Here is a 2,500-nt window from a genome sequence, read left to right on the forward strand (position 1 = left end):
AATAATAATAATAATAATAATAATGATAGATTAATTTAAGGTTTTAAATATACGTCAAGTAACTATAACAACAAAAATGATGTCTTTCTCAATAAAGTAAACTATTTTAAAAAATGTCCACAATGGGATTGAACCCAGTACTTTCAAGATTGGGGTTTGACACCTTATCCACTGCGCCACGGAGCCAGCTGACTGCTCAAAACTTTTAATAAGGTCTTTCTAAAACCTTATTTTACCTTCAATGCAACTTTCATTTTCTGGTTTTAAATTTCGATTTTTTAGATTATTATTATTAATATTATCATTATTAATTAATTTATTACCAAAGAAGTTAAACCTGAGTAATATCTACCCGAAACCATCACAGTGAAAGCATCAAATGGGCAATAATAATACTTGATGTCATATAGAGATGAAAACTGTTGAAAACTTAGTGTAGATCTGAAATCCGTAAAGTAATTAAGTGAATACATTATTTCGAATGCAATGATTTGCGTAAAAACACCAAATTGACAACTTTTTATAGTGTCGAAATTGATTGTTTTTGAGAGTGTTAGTGTCGTCGGTACATATTTTATCTGTTTGACTCAACGAACTTTCAAACTGACTTTAAATTATAAAAGGAAATCAAAGATGACTTCCTTCTGCTGTCACCAATGATTTATACTTATACCGACATCTCTTATTTATTATTTTTTTGGTATTTATTTTCAATTCCATTGTATTCATTCTCCACCAACAGTCTACACGTTTTTATATTTCACTTTCTAAACTACAATACACAGTTCCTCCCCGCCTCCCCTCTTTTCACCTAATTAATTGCGCACCTTTTAGAAATATCTAGTATTCTATTTTAATTCGTGCTTCCTTACAAAGAGGCATACTATTTCCTGCCAACCAATGTTTTGTTTATTCATCTTAACTACGCCACTACCACATTATCTCATTCATCTGTGGTGTTTCATTCATCCTGTTATGTTGATAAAGGGGAAACCCGAAACGTTCATTTGATCTGTTTTTGTAATTAAATTGAAGCTTACATTCAATTTCACATTATTATTTATTTCTTCGAGCTTGAAGCAGCAACATTTACAGTGAATACATTATTTCGAATGCAACGATTTGCGTAAAAACGCCAAACTGACAACTGTTTACAGTGTCGAAATTGGTTGATTTTGAGAGTGTTAGTGTCGTCCGTACATATTTTATGATGTCTGTTTCACTCAACGAACTTTCAAACTGACGTTAAATTATAAAAGGAAATCAAGTTATCTGTTTATCTATCTGTAAAAAATACATTTCTTATTTTCAAATCATTCAGTGGAGTTGTGCTCCGTATATTATTTTTTATTGACTCAAATAAGCACAATGTTCTCCACAATGCTATATTTTTTAAAGAAGGGATTATTATTATTATTATTATTATTATTATTATTATTATTATTATTATTATTATTATTATTATTATTATTATTATTATTATTATTATTATTATTATTATTATTGTTATTATTATTATTATTATTATTATTATTATTATTATTATTATTATTATTATTTTTATTATTATGATCACTTTTATTATTATCATCATTAATATCACAACCAGCACCATCATTATCATCATCATCATCATCATCATCATCATCATCATCATCATCATCATCATCATCATCATCATCATCATCATCATCATCATCACCATCATCATCATCATCATCATCATCATCATCATCACCATCATCATCATCATCATTCATTCATTCATCACACAGCGCTATAACATCATGAGACATTTACTCTCGAGGCGCCGGACTACGGAACAGGCTCTGGAGCGGGCGGTGAATTCCCGGTTTCGCACTCGTGTCTGCAAACTGATCCTAATGATAGGCTTCATCTTCATGTGTAATGCTGGGCTCTGGATCCCGTTTTGTGTCTTTCAACTCGTGGTCGAGGCGCACGAAGACTTCGGGAACATACTTCTGTCGAAGGTTTGTTTGTGTGACGTGCTTGCTGTAATAATAATAATAATAATGGTATAGATTTATAGTGCGCCAAACATCCCTTCATCAGGAGGGCTCTGGGCGCATAACATAGATTAACTTAATCATTAAGCCCTAACACAGTACACGAACAACGCTAATTATACACATAACCAAAAGAAAGCCTGTCGGAATAAGAATGTCTTCAATTGACGCTCGAATTCCTCTCGTGAAGACGAAGAACGTATCTCTAGTGGTAGTAAATTCCACAACCTTGGACCAGAATGCTGAATGGCGCCTTCACCAGCCTTCACTCGACAGCGGGGTGTTTTCAATTTGATGTCGTTCGTTGATCGAAGCGATCGCTGTGGGTTATACCGTTCAACGAGGTTTGAGAGATATGCTGGTGATGCTGTATAGAAAATAATGTGAAGTTGAATGTAAGCTTCAGTTTAATTACAAAAAACCCGCAGATCAAATGATGTTGATTATGTGCGGCTATGTGGTCTAGTGGTATG

General features: G+C 32.8%; 1 protein-coding gene across 1 annotated transcript in view; it reads left to right on the forward strand.

Annotated features, from left to right (window-relative positions):
- LOC144960519 (uncharacterized) overlaps positions 1-2,500 on the forward strand; it is a 25,808-nt gene that overhangs the window by 19,833 nt on the left and 3,475 nt on the right. Inside the window, exon 8 of the mRNA XM_078893701.1 lies at positions 1,776-1,991. Within this exon, the coding sequence (XP_078749827.1) occupies positions 1,776-1,991 (216 nt within the window). The remainder of the gene's footprint in view (positions 1-1,775; positions 1,992-2,500) is intronic.

The sequence above is a fragment of the Berghia stephanieae genome, chromosome 15, assembly GCF_034508935.2.
Source record: "Berghia stephanieae isolate SIO BIC M18660-M18661 chromosome 15, UCSD_Bste_1.3, whole genome shotgun sequence".
Lineage (NCBI taxonomy): Eukaryota > Metazoa > Mollusca > Gastropoda > Nudibranchia > Aeolidiidae > Berghia > Berghia stephanieae.